General features: G+C 32.1%; 1 protein-coding gene and 1 long non-coding RNA gene across 8 annotated transcripts; both read right to left on the bottom strand.

Annotated features, from left to right (window-relative positions):
- Positions 1-665: 665 nt before the first annotated feature.
- LOC145804487 (uncharacterized) lies at positions 666-2,397 on the bottom strand. 2 transcript variants are annotated; one of them, XR_014346284.1, is made up of 4 exons: positions 2,035-2,397; positions 1,422-1,509; positions 1,258-1,302; positions 666-991 (listed from the first exon to the last, which is right to left on the bottom strand). It is a non-coding gene; the product is annotated as an uncharacterized LOC145804487 (long non-coding RNA). The 2 variants fall into 2 exon arrangements; XR_014346283.1 differs by lacking the exon at positions 1,422-1,509.
- LOC114310273 (uncharacterized) lies at positions 2,398-5,744 on the bottom strand. Of its 6 annotated transcripts, none has more exons than XR_014346282.1 (7): positions 5,115-5,744; positions 4,897-5,031; positions 4,607-4,777; positions 4,233-4,373; positions 3,308-3,348; positions 3,083-3,193; positions 2,714-2,923 (listed from the first exon to the last, which is right to left on the bottom strand). XR_014346282.1 is itself a non-coding variant. In XM_082898487.1 (7 exons), exons 2-5 carry the CDS (start codon positions 5,151-5,153, stop codon positions 4,278-4,280), a joined length of 414 nt encoding a protein of 137 aa, XP_082754613.1. In that variant the 5' UTR covers positions 5,154-5,409; positions 5,547-5,737; the 3' UTR covers positions 3,139-3,193; positions 3,308-3,348; positions 4,233-4,277. The 6 variants fall into 6 exon arrangements, 5 of the variants coding, with proteins under 5 accessions (XP_082754616.1, XP_082754615.1, XP_082754613.1 ...); XM_082898487.1 differs by lacking the exon at positions 2,714-2,923 and having other exon boundaries at positions 3,139-3,193; positions 4,634-4,777; positions 5,115-5,409; positions 5,547-5,737; XM_082898490.1 differs by lacking the exons at positions 2,714-2,923; positions 3,083-3,193 and adding an exon at positions 2,398-2,703 and having other exon boundaries at positions 4,634-4,777; positions 5,115-5,739.
- Between the last annotated feature and the right edge of the window lie 14,056 nt (positions 5,745-19,800).

The raw sequence follows: 19,800 nt of genomic DNA on the forward strand, positions 1-19,800 counted from the left end.
ATCTATGCAAACTTAGCTCGACTCATTTGCACAATGCAAATTACCCTCTCAGATGTATCTCGCAGTAATTCCTCAATATTTTTCATCAATAAAACTTTTTTTGTTGATAAAAAACGATAAACAAAAAAATATTATAATTATTCAGCTTCATATAAATAATTTTATAAACATAAAGATATCATAATCAATCCTTCCAATTGACCTCTTGATTTTTCAATTGATTGAGTATATAGAGTGGCTAGCTGAGTCAATCCGTTAGTTTACTTTACACTGCAGGAATTTTTAGAATTAACAACGTTTAAAAAACGCCACTATAAGTCTTTAAAACGCCGTTAAAGGATAAATACGGCGTTTATAACTTTCGTCGCAGATACGGCCGCCGTCTTAGGTATACAACGCTTATAAAACGTCGCTAATGACTTTAACCGGCGTTTTTTAAAACGTCATAAATTCTCATACATTCCGTTAGTGAAACCGTCATAGATAAACGCTGACATCGTATGACGACATTTACTGACGTTTTTTAAAAAATGCCATCTTTTCTCTTTTTTTTAAAAAAAATAAATATAAAACACTGCAATTTATATAAAAAGAAAATGTATAATTTCAATTGCACTAAATCTGCAAAATAAAACTCCTCAAAAAAAAAAAAAAATACAATATACAAAATAATGATTCAATTTTCAAATTGCACTATTAGCACTTTACACAAGCACATAAACTAAAAATAAACCAAACAATTTTAATTCCTCTTCCATAAGGCTACAATTTCCATAAGGCTCATTCATGGGCAATAAAACTCCCCAAAAAAAAAAAAATACAAAATACAAAATAATGATTCAATTTTCAAATTGCACTATTAGCACTTTACACAAGCACATAAACTAAAAATAAACCAAACAATTTTAATTCCTCTTCCATAAGGCTACAATTTCCATAAGGCTCATTCATGGGCCAATGCTTATTTCAAGGAACAAGTTGGCCAATGCTCCTACAAGAAAACACTTGAATCAATAATATTAAAAAAAATAAAGAAACTACCCCCAAAAAAAAAAAATAATAATAAATAAAAAGTTTGCAAATTATAATCATAAATAATAAATGACTTGTGACCAAAATTCAAAAGTCAACATTAAAATTCGCTGTACATATAAAGTGATCCTAAAATCTTTTTCCTTTTCTTTTAATTTTCTAACATGTATGCATCTGCAACATGCCATATATGCAAATGTAAAAGATATACAATATTGCACCAACCTTAATACTATTGTTAATTGACGGAGGCAAGCCGTAATCACAAACCTGATGCATAAAATTTGAAGTAATAGATCAGAACAATTAAAATCCTAATTCACAATGTTCATGAACAAGCCATAAAACACAGATTGCAGAACAAAAATGATATTGCAATATACATGCACCAGTTTCTGCAATTAGAACACGTGCCCCCTCTTCTGTAGGAAACCCACAAACTGCTGGAGTAGGATGAAAGGAAGACAATACCTCAAACTGGTAACAAAGCAAACCCACTTAAGAGAAACTAAGCAACTAGACATTCATTATCAACATATGAAACATTCAAAATCTGAAGTCAAATAATTATAGATATACATACCCACATATAAAACAACATGAATGTTCACAATATATTGGTTCAGAAAGACAATTTTAGATGGTTACGTAACAGGTTTCCGATACAGAAGAATGTAGAGAGTGAGAGAGGGACATCAATAACATAATTCCAAACAGGCACATCAATAACATAATTCCAAATATTCAATACCAAAAAAAAAACAAAAAGCAGCAACTCCAAATTCAATAGAAGGACAAGCAGTAATCCCTTAAGCAAAAAATAAGCAATAATCCCATGTAAAAGTATCTCTAACAGCAACAGTCACCAATTAAAATAGCAACATTAAATACACAACCTCTTTAGACAGAAACATAAGAATGGGGGGAGGTTTTTTTTTTTTTTTTTGAATTGATTAAAACTAAGCATATTTGGAAAAACTGAAAACAAAAAATTGCTAGTACCTTTCCGCGATACCAAGGAAACTTTTGTTCTTAGCCATGGTGATGCAAGGAACGGTGTCCAACCACATAACAAAAATCTGTGAATAAATCTTTGTAGTTTGATTGTGTTAACCACTGCAAAAGGGGGCCAAAAAAGGTGAGAAAAGTTTATGTTAGTTTGAATTGAACAACTTGAATATGATTAAAAGAATTTTGTAGTCTATATTATCTTTGTAAACTCAAACAAACAATAAACAAGAAGTCATATGCCAAGCAACTAAGTAGGTTTCAAGAAAGAAGTAGCATTATGAATAAATCCAAAGAGCTCTAAATATTCCTAGGGAAATAAAAGAAGAAGAATTGGGGGTGTTTTGTATTCTTTGCATCATCACATTGTATATGAAAATGTAAATCCCACAACAATTGCAGCTATCAAATAGTCCCTCACAATTTTCAAGCTCTTATCCAAAGGCAATGAATGTAGATAAGCATATCTGCCTGACAGTTTGTCTTCACCCAGATCTCTACATGCTATACAAGGCTGAGAAACAACATCCTAATATGCATGAATTGCCCCTTCTATGTCAAAGATATCAAGCTTTTGAACTTCAAGAAGCCGATCTAGTAACCCTGATCGGGAAATAGCTTCAGTAACAAGTTGCAGGAAATTCGTTGTGCGTAAGCCATCATCTGCCTGAATAACACACTTGAGTACATCTTTGAATGCATTACCAATCATACAACTAGTAATATCTGCCCCACCACCCAAGCCCCCAAATATGAGGGAACCGTTCAAGAAAACACGAAAATTGTTCTGAGGAGTGCAAAAGAGAGCCGTGATCGCTTTATGTACTCTCTCCTTGGATCCAGAGAGCATATCCAAGGGATCATATTCACTTGTATCTGATATCTAAATAAAAAGCCGAACATATTGAGCCAATACTAAAGTGAAAAATAAATAGCTAATTGAACCAAAGCCAAATATAAATGCTGATTTGTAATGCACATGAACTGAGAGATCCCTCCCATTATAGCTTAGCCTCAAAGAGAATAGTAAGAAAAAAATTACCTCTCTTTGATGCAATTTCAATGACTGGTGCATTTTAAAACGAGTTATTCTCTTTTTAATGGCATTTTCTTCAGATATGAATCTTGAATCTGGAAGAAATCCACATTTGGGCTGTATTTTAGAAACAAGAAGAAAGTGAAGGCAAAAGAAAACAAGTAGCATATTAGATTGTTATGGCGAAAACCAAAGAGCAGAAAAACCAAGATGTTCATTGAGGAAACACACCTTTATCTCAACAGAGATGCTGAATTTCCCTTTAAGATTACCTGGACAGAAAAAGAAATCATAATACCACTCATATAAAAATGTAATTAAGAAAAGTAAACTAGTTTTCAACATTAAGCAATGGAAAATTTACTACTTTAAAATCAAACTAGCTATTTCTGTATATATTATACAAGAACTTTTCAACACAAATATAAAAAATTAAAAAAGAAAAGAAAAAAGAACTAGTTTCCAACATTTCATGAAATCATGTGCTTGCATATTCTCGCATGAAGACACAAGTCATGTCTTCCTAAAGCACATAAATTTCAATTGAAACACAAGTCTCTCGCACAAAATTATTTATGAAATTTCCACATGGATTAATAATTAAAATTAAAAAACAAGAGTATTTATTTTTTATAAAAACATCTAACAATTATGTGATAAAAATTATTCAATACCTTAGAAGTAATCACATTGGTAGTTCAAAATTCTCTACCACATGATGAATTACAATAACCAAGTACCAGAATAAACTCCTAAGCCCAATATTAAATAGATTTTGGACAAGAGGCCATGTTTCTTGCATCCTAGCATGACACTGACTAAAAGTTGGAGATATCACTTCAAAAATTATGTCTTACAGAATTTGCCTTCTATGGTGCAAGGAGAAGATCTTATTTGAAAGTTCTCAGGAGATAGTAATTACCCTGGGGAAGATCTTATTCAACTGGCCTTTAGTTTGCCAAATAAACTTTTTTGTGTTTTTTCTGAAAGATGAAAACAGAAAATAGAAGGATCATTTCTTACTATTTCATGAACTAAAATGAAAACACAGAAAACAAAACATATTCTAGTAAAATTGAAAACATAAAACAAAACAGAGGTAGAAAAAGAGAAATTATAGCAAAATGATTTGCTTGTATGGTTTCTTGATTTTTACCATGCAACGAACTAAAGGCCAGTTGACACCCTTGAAGAAAGGATGTCACTTAATTTCATTAGCTCCTTCGCGCGAACCCAATCTGTTTTTGGGATCTCTGTGCAACAACCGGTACATTAACTGCTTTGCTGAGAGACTCACCTGCACCACCACGCACAAAAGTTATTCCCGTGCTGCAGCATTTGATTTTTTTTTTAAAAAAAAACAAAACTATGTGAAAATTCAACTAATTCCAACAAATTAATTTCTATCCACATTATGTGTGTAAATTTAGGAAGTAATTGTTTAAGTAGGCTTGTATCGTCATAATCAGACACCATAATTAGGTTCTGTTAAAAAGAAAACAGTTGAAAGTATCATAAATTAGAAAGTACTTGAACGAAGATGGAGGATCATCTCACCGATATAGCGCCTGGGAATTTAAGATCCTTATGAAGAATGTTGGCAAATGTCTTTTGCCTTGTCTTTCCCCTAAATGGTGTGTATCCATATAGCATTTCATAGAGCAGAATGCATTTTATACAGAGCAGAATGCCCATTCCTTGCTCCAAAAGTGTAGTTCTCATCATTTGATTGTTGGAATCTACCCTCAATTATAATTCAAATACATAAATTTAAGTACATACACACACAAACATACAGAGAGAATCTAAAAAGACAATACCAGCATTGCCGTGGCTGTCTCTCTTGAGTTCCCATCAATACGAAGCACAGTGCTGGCCTCGCTGTAAAACTGGTGAACAAAATCTAGTTGCTGCTGAAGTACCTGGAAATATTGCCCAACAAAGTACGTCCCAACCTGAAATCCAAAGACCTATCTTTTTAGAGAGAGAGTGAATACGTATATATATATATGTATATATATATAGAGAGAGAGAGGACCTGAGCAGCAGTGACGGGCAGGTGAAATGGAGTAGCCATGATGAGTCTCGAGGGGCTCTAAAACCCTAGAGCTCCAATCAAACCCTAGGTCGGCAATGCGGTGGCGAGTCCATCGTAATCGTCATCGTCCTCCTCATCATTCACGCTCTCCTCTGAACTGTCCTCACCATCATCTTCTCTATTACTCCCGTGAATCAACCTATCTTCTCTCCTCCTCTTGCTGCGACTCGATCGATTTCGATCCCGGTCCCTCTCTCGATCCCGATCCTTCTTCATTCAACTGGTCTATCTTCCTCTACAAAATTATCAAAATCAGAATCAAGAAAAACAAAAAATCGTCAAGAAATTTCAACCAAATCGAATCAAGAATCGATGGATCCGAATCGATGGAACTCCTAATCGATGGATCTGAACAAGTAATCGGAATCGAACCTGGTGAATCTCTCAAGGAGAATGAGGAGAGACAGAAAACCCTAGATCTTGGACGGTGACAGAAAATGAGAAGAGAGAGAAATGAAGAGAGAAAGCAGAATGACAGAAAGAGAAATGGAGACGGAGGGAGACGGAGCACGTTATAAAGTTGAATGCGTGTCTTTTAATTTTATTTTATGTCTTCCACAGCGTTTTTCAATAAACGTTGTCTAACAAACGTGGTTATAGGCAACTATTCTTGTAGTGTTAATGGTTATTGAGCGTCTAATTATATATTATTAAATTATAATTGCGGTATTTATTAAGATTTTTTTTTTCAAATATTTATATTTCAATTAGTTCATAACATATTTTTACATTACAATAATTCTATTATTTGAATATTTGATCTACCAAATCCTAATTCTTATATTTAAAGTATTTTATGGATAATTTTATCATTACAAATATTTTTTGAACGCATAGCAACTTGATAATGTAAACATTCATATTTCATAGTATGAATGATCACATCAAAAACATTCAAACTGTCATTGTAAATATTATTATTAGGTGTATTTTGAATAAATATCCCATTATAATTATCTAATAATTTGATATAATTTATTTTTATTTTTGTAATTAATATCTTACGGAATGACAAACAAATTAGCATTGTTGGTTTGTTTCATGCAACAATCTTCACTACAACAAGTTGGGTCTTGAATGACGAAATTTTTTTGTCTCGAAAGAGCTAATTTCGTCACTATAGATATTTGTGACGAAATATTTTCGTCACCAGCTTCGTCATTGAATGTTTGTCACTAAAAACCACTATGACGAAAAATAATTTCGTCACCAATGAAATTAGTTCAGTGACGAATTTTTTTGTCACCAATAAAATAAGATTTTGTCGCCAAAAATTGTCATTTTCGTCACCAAATAATTATTCAATATCATATTTATAATTTTAGTTGACGAATAAATTTGTCACAAATGTTGATCATTGATGAGAAAATAATTTCGTCACAGTAAGATGTAAAGGTGACGAAATTTTTCGTCTCCAAAAGTCATACATGGGTGACGAAATATATTTCGTCAATATATTTATATACGTGACGAAATATATTTTGTCACCAAATAACAAAATCAATGAAAACTTTCATATATGCACTGCAATAAATTTTGTCACAAAAAATGTTTATTAATGACGAATAATCAATTTGTCATAATAACAAGTACAATTCGTCACTAAACCTGTTCCATATTTTATATTTCAATTTCAATTATTATTTCACAAATATCCCTGCTCATATCCCAATAGCCTTTTAATTGTACTAAGAAATCACTAGCTATTATACATCACTCCACAAAAAAAATCAATAAACAATTTATATTATAAATCAAAATATATCCATTAAACAACTTTAATAATATAAACCATTAAGTATAACACAAAAACCACCAAAGCAAATCCCAAAATGAACTAACGTGGAATCCACAAAAAAAAAAAAAAAAAAAAAAATCAACACTCAATCTTGATTTGCAACTACAACTAAGTATCAGTTCAGGAAACAAAATTCAACAGTTGATCTTCATTTGCAAGTATACTTCCAAACGTCATCAAAAACCAATCTGCAAAGAAAATAAACAAAGAAAACATTAATATATTATCAATTACATCTAAACTCATATATAAATGCTTTTATTTTATAAACCAATTTAGTAGAAATGCATCTAACAAATCAGAACTTCAAAGAGTTGAGGTGATCCTTGATGATAAAGCAACACGGATAACATAAGATGCCAAAAGATTGCAAGAATACCATATATCACTATCACTAATGGCAGAATATATATATATATATATATATAATAACTCCAAAATATAACGTAGCATTGAGGTACATTTGATTCACGACAATGGGTTTTTCATGCATGTTGGGTTCTAACCTTTGAAAACAACCACCAAATCTAATTCTCTCTCACAAGTTAAAAATCAACAATCAAACTTTTGCATGCCAATCATAATAAATCATAGTTAAAAAATAAAATATGCATATTTTTTTTAATGTGTAAAGTGGTCTTTCCTATAAAGCAAAAGCCTCTTAACAATTGATCCAACAAAAATCTCTATCTTCTCAGATCAGATTAGCAGCTTTTCTGCACTATGTGTCAACCATAAAATTCCCTTAGCTCTTATTTACATTGTTCGAAACAAGTGATCAATATATTGCACCAAAAGCAACAATTCAGTCAAGAATAATTACAAAATTTCTGCAAAAATAGATGTATCTTCACAAAATAAGTCAAAACACATATTTCATTTAGTTAAAAAAAAAATAATAATAACCAAATGTTTCCTATAGTTGTTCACTCCCAGAAGAATCTATAAACAGTCTGTCAGCAAAGATAAATTCTTGTACCAAAAAAAATTATCTTGAGTAACATGATATTGGCAATTTTAAAATTATGAACCATAATTGTGAGTGTTATGGATTCTGTACAGGTGTCATATTCTTGTAATTTACAATTTTTTTTTATTTCATATTTTTGTAATTACATTTATATGCAGTGTATAGCATTATTGAAGCAGCAAATAGAATAATGATGCTAATCGAAATATCATTATTGGAGAGATTAATAGAAAAGAACATGGAGAGTGAAAGTTGTGACTATAATTAAGAAAGCCAGAGAACCAGTTTCTAGGAGATTGAAGTCAAGATCCATATGTATACCCATTATCCATGCAACCACCACACATAAGGGAACCTGAAAATTGAACAAGTTAATTTAGTATTTAATTTATATATAATTTCATCTTGGGTTTTATTTACTTAGTTATTTATTAATTTCAAGTCTCACCACAAACATTGAAATTTGAGTTGCTGAACCCATAGCCACCACCAGTTAGATATCCTGCATGACAGAGAAAAAATAAAATTAATAAAAAATTAAAAAATTTACTTGTCATATATTCAGAGAGGCAAAACTATAAAGATAACATATTAAAAATACATATGTATATTTGTGACATACCAACTTGTTTTTAAAAGCAAATATGACTGATCCAGCATGTTTTGCTGCATTCTCCACAATTGATAGCAATATTACACTGATAAAGCTAACATAAATTCCCCATGGATCTGAAGCAGCCTATTTTCATAAGAAATATTGATATCCATTAATTTAAAATGTTTATGAAATAGTTCTAAATAATATATATAAATAGGTCTGTAAGGAAGATTTAATAAGAAGTTTATATATATATATATCAAAACGAAGATGAACAATGGCCTTGATTGCAATGACATTCAAACTTGATTCCCCTGTTGTCATCATCCAAGAGCAAGTGAGATAAGATATCTACTAGATACCACTAAATACAAAAGGCTAAGAAGAACTACTGCTGATACAAAAAGCAGGAAGAACAATGCATGATATTATTGAAGAGCATACAACTACTAGCCATACATTGACACAAGGAGCTGCCAAATTTTCATAAAAACCATAATAGTGTATGTCTAGCACCACACACACTCAAAATCAAGAAATAAGAATATCACCCTCATTTTTCATTCCAACCATTAGTTCACCCTCTTCCCCTGCCGCTACCGCTGCATAAAGAAAGAAATGCTATTAAAAACACTAGTCCAAAAAAGGCAAAGATAACATTTTTAACTTAAAAATAAAATTAATTGATAATGACAGATGGAATTCTCACATGGAGAAGGATTTTTAGGGAAAAAACAGATAGTTTCCACTCCCGGAGCTGGACTAAAATTCCTGTCCCCCAAAGCAAATACATCGTCACCAATAATCCCAAGATCACCTCCTTCCATAGCACCTTCGGCAGATTCAAAAACTTCTACATCTGAATCTGATTGAGACCTAGTAACTATCAAGCAACATATAAAACTTTCAACACTGATTTCAAGTCCAAAAAAAAAAATTGATAATATATGTGAGTCAATACCATAAACGATATCCTTCTGTAACACCAATGTCCGTGCACCAGTAGAAATGTTTTGTTATTATTCGCAATTTGTTAATGGTAAATAGAGGCTTAATTCTTCATGGCTCAATGGTAAATAGAGGCTGCAAAAAATGAATGGAATGTTTTAGACAACAATCGACTCTGCATTGAATAATTAAAGAAATGGAAACAAGGAAAGAAATTTATTTGAGAGAGAGACCGTGTCCACACTAACTGGTTTCCCATCCTTTGCAAGCACCTCAACTACTGTTCCAGCTTGATCAGCCTGACACGGACAAACAAAAGGGAAATTTTATTTAATATCAAGGCACCTATATACCATTAATTAAAAAGTGAGTTTCTTAGCAAATTTTTGTGTGAAGTAACCAATCTGCAAATTTTTTGTGTGAAGTAGCAACAGACTGATTCTTTCTTTCACATTTTTTTGGCTAGAACAACAATCTAAAACAAGGTCGGCAATCTAGGATCAAAACAAACACAAATTCACCCAGTTGGTGTGTCTACTATTAAGAAATAATTGGAAATAAATAAATAAATAAAAATCCTATGCCAAATGGAAACATTAGAAGTTATTGAATGAAGAGTGCAATAACAAACTACAATAGAGATATGTGAAATATTTTGAGATGAGGAAAACCTGATTTAAACCGTTTAAAAGAACTTTCTTGAAAACTCCAAATAGTAGGACAACCAAGGTAGGAATTCCAACCCAAGAAAGCACTTTTCCTTTTAGATATCCAATATTATGTGATTTAGCTCTAACCTATGAAAATCAACATTTTGTAACTTACACAAATTGTTTAGAAAAAAGAGAAAACTCCTCAAATATAAATAAAATTTGACAATACAAACCTAATCATGTGGATGAGTTTGAAAAGGTGCAAATCTAGTCATTCTTGAACCAAGCTCCAGTAGTTCAGCACATTCTCTAGCCTTAATAACAACATAATCACATCATTAATAAACCTGTGACAAGGGGACAATATTTTTTTTTTTTTATTTTTTTTTTTTTAAACATGATAGTTAGGGTGGGGAGGGTCATGGTCAAGAAGAGGGCAATCCCCTATTGTGTGTAGCCCATCAAAATTCAACCAAAAAGAAAAAGAAAGATAACTCCAGATCAGCAAATAACATTATATTTGTAAATTTTTTTGCATATTGGATTTTTAACTATAGAACTTCATGTGTGAACTAATCGATACAATCACAACAGTTATACAATGCAAGTAAAACTTATGGTATTGCTAATTGCAGAAATGAAGGGCTAAAAAATGAAAAGAAATAGGAAACCTCCGACAAAAACCCATCAAGTGATAGCCCTCCCGTATTCACAGACTGGGTGAACCGCACACACCTTAGAATCAAGTATCCAATGAGAAGAAAGGTGAAATCCCATTCATTTCAAGAAGATGCCAAGTGAAACAAATTTAACAAATATGTGTAGTATAGTATAGTATAGCTATCACCAAGAGATTACATTCAACCATCAGGGACTCCTAAAGACTTACATCCAAGACTTCTAAAAGTTGTTCAAATTTCTCACAAATCGAATCACAAAACATTTTGGAATAACTAGTTTGAATTCTCTAAACCAAAAATCAAAATTTATTCAGATCAAAACTCCAACTTAACCTCAATTAAATAATCAATAGTCATTCACAATCAAACAAGTTACAAATAATGGTTAAGCACGTTACCTTGAGACTAATAAACCCACAAAGGGCCTCGAATTCTGTTAGTGCCAAAGCCACTTCAGGCTTATAATTATCATCCTTGAAGACATCAGGCAGAGTCTTATGCAGAAACCCAGCAAATTCCTTATCAGGATGGGCCTATATCGACAATGCCTTTGAAACTGAAAGTACCTAACACATTCCAATTAATCAAAAATCTATTCAATCACTTTAATACACAGACCATGAAATTCATAATCAAAGCAAAAACATCAGAGTATTTTTACCTTGAACGTAAAAGGAAGAGTAACGCCCCATTTCTGAATAACCTTATCGCAAAGAACACCAGGGACTTTGGCAATCCACGAGTTCAAACTCAAACCCACACAGTCTGAACCAATCGACACTATCATTGAAGCTTTGGAGGACGAAGGAGGGTTCAGACTCATGAGTGCCCATCCAGAACTCGGCGTAAGGCTTGGCTTCATCGACGTCGATCCCAGAATTCAGAGAGAACAACCTCGTAACACGCGATTGGCGGCCGAATCGACCTCAATCGTAGTCCTGCATTGAACATCTCAGTCTCTGCGCCCTCCTCCTTTGACTCATCGAACCATTAGCCTCCATCAACGTCATACAAGAAAAGCCCCTTCCATAGTGCTAGAAGAAACCCCTTCTGTAAACTGTGACTATACCATCGTCATCAACGGGATATTGAAACCCTAGAAATTTATGAATTTCTAGAGAAATGGCAGAGCTTCTCACACTAACCCATTGTAGCCAAACAATTTCTTCCACTTTAAAAATTACTTTTGTCTTTGGTTTAACAATTAAAAAAATTAAAAACTTGGTTGCCCTCTTCTCTCAGTATATGTTTTTTTTTAATACATATTTCTTTTTTTGGGTGAATTGACGATAAAAATATATTTCTAATTAAATAGTTTTGAAATATTTAAAATTAATTTTTTAAAAAAATATTTAAAATTATTAGCGACAAAAATATTTTCCTCATTAATAATTTTATAATTGGTGACAAATTTTTTTCTCACTAAAAGTCTCAAAATTTTGGCGCCATCCAAAAAAAAAAAAATTAGAGGAAAAATCTTTGGTGATGAAATTTAATTTTTCCTCACCTAAAAATAAGTATTTATTGACGAAAATAAATTTCGTCACCTATTATTTTTACTTTTTATTATATGTGACAAAATTTTGTAATTCGTCACGGATTATTCTTATTTAGTGACAAAATATTTTATTCATTTCTTTGTCACCATAGGTTTAGAGAGTTAATTAACTTGTGTTTTGTTTTGAGAGAGAGAGAGAAATTGATAAGCAAAAATAAAAAGGGGAAAAAAGTTAGTTGTCTATTTTTTCCATTACCGCCCAATATGTCAAAATTTTTCCTCCAAAATTGGTGACAAAATAATTTCTTCACTAAAAGTCTCAAAATATTAAAAATTATTAGTGACAAAAATATATTTCTCACCAAATGGTTTTAAAATATTTAAAATCAAGTTTCTCAAAAAATATATATACAAAATTATTGGTGACGAAAATATATTCCTCGCTAATAATTTTATAATTGGTGACAAAAAAAATTTCTCACCAAAAGTCTCAAATTTTGACGCCAACCAAAAAAAAATTAGCGGGAAAACCTTCGGTGACAAAACTTAATTTTTCCTCACCTAAAAAGAAATATTTGTTGACGAAAACAAATTTCGTCACCTATTATTTTTATTTTTTATTATACGTGACAAAATTTAATAATTCGTCATAGATTATTCTTATTTAGTGACAAAATTTATTTTCTTCACTACTTTTCGTCACCATAGATTACTTTTGTTGTAGTGCTTTTACTTTCAGTTGCACAAATTTCTTTGTTCATATGAAGATACTAATAATGATAACAAATCTTATAAGAAAAATAGCATACAATAAAATAACCCTTTTAACATTCAAGTGCACAAATTCATTTTTCATATGAAGATCTTTATAATGATTAAAAATCATTTTAAAAAAATATCATATACAATAAAACAATTATATTTTCATTTATGTCCAATAATTAGACTTTTTTTAAATAAAAAATAATAATATTCAAAAGCCTATTAAATGCCCTTTGCGTTTTGCTCCAAACCTTTTTGTCCCAATAGGCTTGATCTTGAGATTCAGGGATGGTTTAGGTACATCAAAATGAGTTGTTTATTGTCTTATTTATTATAAGTTGTCAAATTACTTCTCTATTTTTTTCACATAATTTTATAAAAAAAAAAAATCAGTAAGTCACTAAATAAGGTGGTATTTAATAAAGCTAAAAATTAAAAATTAAAAATTAGTATTGAAATTTTTTTAATTAAAAAATTATTTGATAAAGATTTAAGTACTGAACTAAAATAAATTTTTTTAACATATAGAAGATCAAATTTAAGATTTATTATTTTTAAATTGAATATTTCAATTTTATATTGTGATGGTTGTAGTAGTGGTAGTGGTGATGTTACGATGATAGTGGTGGTAGTAGTAATGGTAGTGGTGGAGATGGCGGTGGCAACGGCATGGTAGTAGTGGTAGCAGTGGCGATGGTAGTGGTAGTAAAATAATTGTGATACTTATGACAACAATAAAAATGGTTATAAAGGTGGTAGTAGTGGTGGCCGTGGCATAGTGGTGGTAGTAGTGGTAGTGATAGCATGGTAGTGGTGGTGGTAGTAGTAGTAATAATGATAGTGATAGTAAAACAATACCAACAATAATAATGGTGATGAAGGTTGGGATAGTAGTAGTGGTAGTGGTAGTACTAGTAGTGGTGGTATAATGGTGATAATGGTGGCAGTGACATGATGGTAGTGGTGATGGTAGTGATGATTTTGTAATACTGTATATTGATACTTATGTTTAGTATTTATAAATTTAATCAGAATTAAATAAATTTCATATGACTTAAAATTTTTCCTAAAATTTAATTTACATTTTAAGAGTTACTTAATTTTTTTAGTAATATCAAAATAATTTAATTAATTATTATTTAATACATTCAATTTTAAATTTTGAATTTGATTATCAAACACTTTCTAATCAATGCCCAAATCATTCCTCAATATGTATATGTTTGTACAACCTGAATCATAGGGAGAAGTCTCCATAAGTTTAAGGATTGGCCACAAGGAGAAGGGACAAAGTGTGAGACAAATATTTTCAAGGGTTTGGCTTGGTGAACGAGACTCTGGATTTGAGATTTACTCCATCCATAATTTTAAATTTGACTCTTTTCGTTAGCAAAAATTCTTAAGACTATAGACTGCTAAGTTTAAAATTTCTATTGCAAAAAACTTGTCCAGCCATAAGAATTTAGGGGTTGTTTGGGATAACCTAAATAAGTGCACTTTTTGTCTTTTTACGAAAAGATGTACAGAAAAGTAAAGAGGTAATCTGATGGAAAAAAAATAAAAAGATAAAAAGATGGATTATTTTGATGTTGCCAAACTTGACCTTAATCTGAATCAATAATACTTTACCTAAAAAATAATGATAAAAAAACAGAAAAGAGAGAGAGATAAGACGGGTAGTCGATGGCAGGGGCGGAGGCAGGATAGGACCAGTGGGTGTCCCAGCATGAATCCGGATCCTCCGTCGCCCTTATCTGCGGCCCTTTCCCGTAGCGTCCCAAAACGACGTCGTTTTGGGGCAACTTTTCATGAGAAAAAAAAACAAAAAAAACAAACTCAGAAACAGCGAGAAAGAGGGAAGAAGATGGCTATCTGTTTACCATGACTTACCAAGAACAGAGCTGTGTCGAATGGCCATGGTCATCCAAAGAATAATTTCCCAAGAACACATAGAATAATTTGGACAATCCAAAATGGCAATGGTCATCAACAACAGACCCATTTATATCAATTCTTTGTGTTCTTTGTAGATCCCATTTATATCAAATCTTGGGTTTATAAAATTATTCCAGAGATCCAAAGACCCAAACACTAGAAGCAGAGCATAGCCCAGAGACCCAAACACGCATCATCCAAAATGGCCATTTTTCCCAAGAACACAAAGAATAATTTTATAATCATCATCAACAACAAACCCCGAAAAAAAAAGAAAAAAAAAACAGAGAAAGAGAAAGAAACAAAAACACAAATAATACAAAAAATAAACCCAAGAATTGATATAAATGGGATCTACAAAGAACACAAAGAATAATTTTATAATCATCACCAACAACAGACCCAGAAAAAAAGGAAAAAAAAAAGGAGAGAGAAAGAGAAAGAAACAAAAACACAAAGAGTTGGATCTGGATCTCTTCCCACAACATGGGTTTGTTGGTGTAGATTCAATTTTAATCAACATGGGTCTGCAGCACAAAGAGTTGTCGTTTTGGTATCTCCATTAATCAACACACAGGATCAAAAAACCACACCACAACCCCCCTAATTTCAACTTCTTTAATTTCAAGTTGAAGAACTGAGCATCTGGAAAGAATTCCTAGAGAGGGAAACTATACCCATGAGAGAGAGAGAGAGAGAGAGAGAGAGAGAGAGAAAATGCTTCTTGTGGTTTGATTGATGTTTTGGTCTCTGGGCTATGCTCTGCTTCTAGTTTGTGTCGTTAGATAGCCATCTTCTTCCCTCTTTCCCTCTGTTTCTGAGTTTTTTTTTTTTCATGAAAATTGTCCCAAAACGACATTCCCGGCATAGGACCACATAGTGTCCCATTTTTTGATCCCCTCAGTTTTGAATATTTTTTTTATTTTTTATTATCATGTATAAAATGTTTTTTTATTTTTTTTTAACATGTTCTTTGATTAAAAATTTATTATATGGTTCACAACAAATAGTTATTTGGTACTTTAGGAACATTATGTGATATTATTTATATAATAGTTTAAATTAATAGTGTAACGAAAAATATTATAGATTGAATATAATGAACTCATTATTTTCAAGTAGTTGACATATCAGTTAATGTGATTTGTGATTTTCTATACTTTGAGCATCACGTAAGTAACGTCATATGGTATTCTAAGACTGTTAAATAATTTCATTCAAAACACATCATTTATAAGTAATGTCATATTTTTAATATTTTTCTGTTAAATAAAAATTAAATAAATTTTATAATAATTTGTGCTATAAATGATATGTTTTTATTTTTTAAAATTAGAAATTTTAATCCACAATTTTTTATGTTAAAATTGCAAACTTGCATCATCATCTCACACTGAGCTATTTCACACTATTATAAAATTTTGATTTATTATTATTAATAATGATTATGTAATTTTTTATGTTTAAATTTAGGAAAATTTACCCATAAGTCCTAGTTTTTGAAACGTTGAACCATTTAGTCCTAAAAGTTTTCTTATGCTCTATTTAGTCCCATGTTTACATCAACATGATGTGAATGATGTAAATGATCTGATGTTTCATTCTATAATTTAAAAATTTATTGAAATCTGAGGAACATTAGATGTTTTTCATCCTATATTTTCAAACATTATTGAAATTTGATGAACATTAGATGTTTGAAATCCAATGTTTGTAACATGACTCTGATGTTATTAACATTGTATTTGATGTTATCAACATTGTAATGGGACCTTTCAGTCTATAAGAAAACTTTTAGGATTAAACAGTGCATAAGGTATTAATTTGGGATTTATTGGTGCATCCCCCTTAAATTTATCTCATAAAATTATGATTATCTTAATATTGCTCATGATTTTTTTTAAATAAAAAATTATTATTAATAAATAGGCTTCCACCCTAATTTCTTGGCTCCGATGGCTTGGGTGATGACTCATTCAGGAAATAAAGTTTGGGCCCCACATCTGTGGATGAGGTTGCAAGTGGACCCATATTTGTGACATGGGCCTTATATAAAAGAGTTTGTTGACTTGGATTCTAACAATCTTCTCCATCTGCCACATCAGTTACAAAAAAAAAAAAAAGAGACAGATTTTATTATAAAAAAATGGACAATTTATCAGAAAGTCTGATATGGCGAAATTATATTCCATTTAGTCCCACAAATATTTTATTTGATTGTGCAGTTCATGATAGTAGAGATCTTACTGATAACTCCTTTTTTGAATTACATTGTTATGTAGGGGACAAATATACCCTCACATCAATTATGGGCTGTTATGATTTCATTTTTTTATGTGTAATCCCACGTTTGGTGGGGGTGGATGCAGGTATGATAGTGTATTCCATTGGTCGAAGCCTCAGCCACATTCACCGTGATGGAGCCGGAGACCATACAGCGTATGTTCTCCGGCGAGCTCGGCCCAGTTCGCGACTCGACCCGACTTTTCAGCTCATTTTTTTTTAAGTAAGCACTGCACTGACAGTAGTAAGTATACACTGACTGAACACACACACACACACACACACACACACACACACACACATTTTCTCTTTCTAAAAAATAGCTATGTCCAATTTGATCTTCTTGTTCCTTCTATTCCTGTGTCCCTCTCTGTTGATCATGACACGTGCAGACCTGCCCGGAACGTGGGAAGTGGTGGTGGCAAACGCCGACATTGCATCAATGCACACCGCCGTAACAAGGTTCAACACCGTAGTCCTCCTAGACCGAACCAACATCGGGCCATCACGCAAAATGCTCCGAAAAGGCCACTGCCGCAGCGACACGCACGACCCCCGTGCTCAAACACGATTGCTACACGCACTCCATGCTCCTCGACCGCCACACCTCTCAAATCCGCCCTCTCATTATCCTCACCGACACCTGGTGCTCCTCAGGCCAGTTCCTCCCCGACGGCACTCTCCTCCAATCCCGCGGCGACCTCGACGGAGTCCACATTCACCGTGATGGAGCCGGAGACCATGCAGGCCGGTGTACCACGTCGGCATTGTCCGATCGACCCGAAAACAGAGTACAAGACGATGACGAAGGAATCGGGCTGATCGACGTGAACAATGGGCACAAGATGATCGTCGTGAACATTGGGCACAAGATCGACGTGAACAGTACTAAATCCATTTTTCAGAGGGCCTCTTCTGAATCGATCGTGACCGGTTCGAGTTCGATCGAGGAACCCCAGATCGACGTGAACAATGGGCACAAGATGATCGTCAATCCGGCATGTTGGCGTACCACGTCGGCATCGTCAAATCGACCCGAAAACAGAGTACAAGACGTTGATGACGGAATCGGGCAGATCAATTATTGATTACCTAAATTTAACAATTTGTATGTATATATATGTCTTTTATCGATTCTTTTTCTAAACTTCTCATTAATTGAATGGCTTGATCACTTGATGGGTTCTGTGAATGATGTTTTCATATATTTTATGTGGTATATATATGTATATGTATATAACTGATATAAAAGAAGAATTTGTAGGTTGTTTACATAATCATAATTGGAGAAAGAATTTGTGTATTGGGATTGACTAAAATTGTTTCTCTGTCAAATCTCTTTCCTGGTTTTCAATGTCAACCAATGCATGTATGCTTTGCACCCTATGCGGAACTCGCCGAAGAACACGACGTTGCAACATGTTTCGACATTGAATTCGCAATCCTGGGCTTGCTTTGGTAATTCGGATCCATGTTTTTGGGTTATGTCGCGAACCCAACCAATGGTAAGGTTCACGTCGAAACGTCACAAATGGCAATTGGAAAACGAAGGGTCAAACTGTAGAAAAGCCGAAACGTGACACAACCCACGTTACAAGGAAAAAAAAAAGTGTCAAATTACTTGCATTCACGTCACAACCCACGTCTCATGTTCTGAGTGTTACACACTTACTAAAGTAAAAAAAGCATTAGTGTGCTTTTTCGATCAGCGTGACATACAAACACCCATTCACCTTATCCCATACAAACCCACACCAAATGTGAATCAATAATACTAGCAGTGGCAAAACTGTCAACAAACAAATTAAGGGACCACCCAGTCACTAAGAAAACATTCAGGACCTTATGGATTACAAGTCCACAAAATGAAATTTACTCGTCAATTTCCCTAAAAAAATATTATGAAATTTAACCTGAAATATGAATTACTTAGGCCTCTTTTTCTTTTTCTTTTTATTTTTTTTAATTAAAGAGGCAAACTTTATATTATAATAAAACTAGTAGTTGAGCTGTGTAATTGACGACTTATTTTTTATAAAAAAAATATTTGATATTATAATGTGTTTTATAAAAAAAAATTAAAATTAAAATATGATTTTAATTATTTATTTTGATAATATTGATATTATTATTCTATAAAATTATTAGCTAAATACTTATATATATATATATATATATATTAATTTTAGTTAAATTATTTATGTATTTTAATAATTTTAGTTCTATCGTATTATAAAAGAATAATTATCATATAATAATTTTATATGATATATATTAAATTATAAAATAGTAAAATAAATACTCATTTTGATATTAAAAATTATAGTTAAATTAGAAGAATAATTAGTAACATAAAATTAAAAGTAATTCTAACTATTTAATTTTCTTTTATATTTATTTGAGAAAAAAATATGTAGAAATATAAATTATATAAAATTTAGGGAGACTTATTTATAAATCCTTTTTCAGACACTTATGGTAGGTTAAGTCTTGTGTAATTT

This window comes from Camellia sinensis, chromosome 12 (genome assembly GCF_055761805.1).
Source record: "Camellia sinensis isolate YWXY chromosome 12, ASM5576180v1, whole genome shotgun sequence".
Classification (NCBI taxonomy): domain Eukaryota; kingdom Viridiplantae; phylum Streptophyta; class Magnoliopsida; order Ericales; family Theaceae; genus Camellia; species Camellia sinensis.

What these genes read in the sequence shown, in the direction of transcription:
- LOC114310273 (XM_082898490.1), bottom strand. Translation starts at nt 5,153, where the DNA reads ATGGCTACTCCATTTCACCTGCCCGTCACTGCTGCTCAG. An exon ending in AGACAGCCACGGCAATGCTG is followed by an intron (nt 4,778 to 4,896) that starts GTATTGTCTTTT and finishes ACACTTTTGGAG; the next exon opens with CAAGGAATGGGCATTCTGCT. An exon ending in AATTCCCAGGCGCTATATCG is followed by an intron (nt 4,374 to 4,633) that starts GTGAGATGATCC and finishes GTGGTGGTGCAG; the next exon opens with GTGAGTCTCTCAGCAAAGCA.